General features: G+C 43.1%; 1 protein-coding gene across 3 annotated transcripts in view; it reads right to left on the minus strand.

Annotated features, from left to right (window-relative positions):
- LOC125031443 overlaps positions 1-2,500 on the minus strand; it is a 10,062-nt gene that overhangs the window by 482 nt on the left and 7,080 nt on the right. For all 3 annotated transcript variants that reach the window (XM_047622185.1, XM_047622183.1, XM_047622182.1), the window contains 2 exons: positions 1,298-1,905; positions 1-382 (listed from right to left, as the gene is read on the minus strand). The exon at positions 1-382 is cut by the window's left edge and continues 482 nt beyond it. In XM_047622185.1, coding sequence (XP_047478141.1) covers positions 1-382; positions 1,298-1,905 — 990 coding nt within the window. The remainder of the gene's footprint in view (positions 383-1,297; positions 1,906-2,500) is intronic.

The following is a 2,500-nucleotide window of genomic DNA, read 5'->3' on the forward strand; positions in this document are numbered from 1 at the left end:
GTCTGGCCCTCCTCCCGCTGACGGTGTAACTGGAAGTGGAGGCAACTGGTTCTTCCGGGAAATCTGTGTCCATGTTCACACTTGCGTCATCGCTGTGGTCCTCAAATCGCACGGGCTTCTTGCTGGTCCGCCGGGGTCTGCTTCCCGATAGGACTGTGGAGTCAGGTTTCAGTGATAGCAGGGCAGGTGATGACAGTGAGGACTGCTCTGGCTTGGACGGCTCCCCTGGAGCTACAACGGCCTTTCCGTTTGGGGATGCAGTGGACGGAGACAAGAACAGCGCGGTATCCAAGGTAAAAGGGTCTTCTTTGGTGACAAGCTGGCTGGACCACTCTGACTGGGACTCATCTTTGACAATCTGACTTTCAACCAAATTGTCCAGCTGGAAATAAAAGAAAATGAAGCCTTTAGTTTCCAAGTACAAGTTAAACGGTTTCAACAACAAAACTTTTGTAACATTTTGTGTACGCCATGGCTCTTATTCCGAGTCCGGAAATATTGATATTCTATGTCCCTACGTGGCTGGCTCTCTGACCGATTCTGACACGCACAGCAAACATATTTCTCAGTTAAAAGCATGTTTTGTATTAAGAAATTAACCTCTACTATAAAACGTTCAAAACTAAAAATGTACTTAAGAGGAAGTTATCACTTTATTTCATCAAGCAACGAGAACATTTTCTAGTTCATCATTAACACCGTGAGGGATGTACTTAATGCTGAGCTGAATAAATAAAGTGAAGTCCGTTCAACAATATTACGTTATCTTTCTACAAGCAAAATATATGTCTGAAGAACATTTCTAATTCAACAACCACTCCGCAACAATTTCACTTTACATTCTTTACATGGACTTATTGTCAACTATTACAAGACATACCTATACCTATTCTTAATCATTGAGACACAACCATTTTCTTCTAGTACTATCTACATTTTTTTTTCTGTCACAACTATATTTGATAACACTCAAAATATTTGTTCACATCACAATACAGGAAACAAAAGTTTGTCTTAAACATTACACTGTTCTAGTTCCCGGCATACTTGGGCGTTTTTTATCTATTAAGTCAATGGAATTGCATTAGTATTCATCATTCATGTACGTCCAAGCCCCAACACTGGCCCCCATTCGCTGAATTTGTAGCATCAAAAGTCACACGATCACATCATGTATCTTTTTCACGTTAGCTTGCTGTTTCCTATATATTCCCCTTTCACTTCTTTATATAATTTCTCAATACACAGACTAGAAAAAAACAGAAGCACAGCAGTCACCAAACAAAATGGTACTCACCTCATGGCTGAGTCCACTGTTCTGTATAGCACCAAGTAGGAGGTCCGGTGCTTCCTGGCCGATCATCAAGTCCAGCTCTGTGGATGTGGCAGTTTCATTGTCCCCCCAAATGTAGTCTGGCAGAAGATTATTGATCTCATCCAAGATATCTGCTGGTAATTCGAAGTCCGTATCAGACGTGCTTGAAACCGGGATAGAAGAGTGGTGATGCTGCTGGCCATGGGTGCTTGGGTTGTGCACGAAACCTGTCCCGTTGATCTGGCAATGAGTGGCCGACGTGGGTAGGCTTTCGGCTGAACATGGGTCTCTGCTCACTGTGGTCGAGGCTAGAGTATCCAAGAGGCCAGAAGTGGAGACCGGGGTGGGCTGTAGGGCATCTCCGTCTGTGTCGTTATTCATAGTGTATTTCGTCAGACACACGCGATTCTCGAGGTCGCCCTGCAGCTCGCCTGGACTGGTGTCGAAATAGGCAGTCCCATCCGACGGAGGGCTGTGCTGCTCGCCCATGAAAAAGTCACCATCCTGGTTCCAAGAGGTGCTGCTTACTTCCATACTATCATTGTGGATGGGCTCTTCGTGAGTCCCGTCAAATGTAAAGTCTTCGAACTCTGCAAGTAAAAGAAGAGAGAGGTTATTACAAACACAAGAGTCGTTTTCGTTACATCACAAAACAAACCAACTCTGTAGTAAGCAAAGGCGTAATCACTAAACTATGTAATGTTATCGCAAAGTAGCGTAGTGTAGTTTAGTGTAGTGTAAAGTTTCTGCATTACATACACAAACGTTGAGTATAACAGAAGTACAACCGATAAAGTGTTGCGAAGATGGTAAAGGATATAAAGTATTATCTAAATCTATTTTATCCTGTGAAGTAGTAACCTATACTTCAGGATAATGGTTTGTATGCCTCTGTTACCTCTCTCTGGGGGAGGTTGCATGTGTTCTGTAGGAAGTGTTGCGCCAAAATGCCCGCATCGCTGCTGTGTCTCCTTTTAAGAGGCACTGGACAGGAAGGTTGCCAAATTCTTTATATCACAATTTCAATATAAAACTTCAAATTTTGTGTATTATGCTCTCCATATAATTCATATTGCTGAGATTGTTTGAAGGAAAATCAAAGTTTTAAAAGGGAGGTAAACGAGAGCTGGGGTGGGGATAAAAGAACGGGCGGATGGCGAGACATTGCACCACCTTATGGAATGG

Source organism: Penaeus chinensis, chromosome 13, assembly GCF_019202785.1.
Source record: "Penaeus chinensis breed Huanghai No. 1 chromosome 13, ASM1920278v2, whole genome shotgun sequence".
In the NCBI taxonomy this organism is placed as follows: Eukaryota; Metazoa; Arthropoda; class Malacostraca; order Decapoda; family Penaeidae; genus Penaeus; species Penaeus chinensis.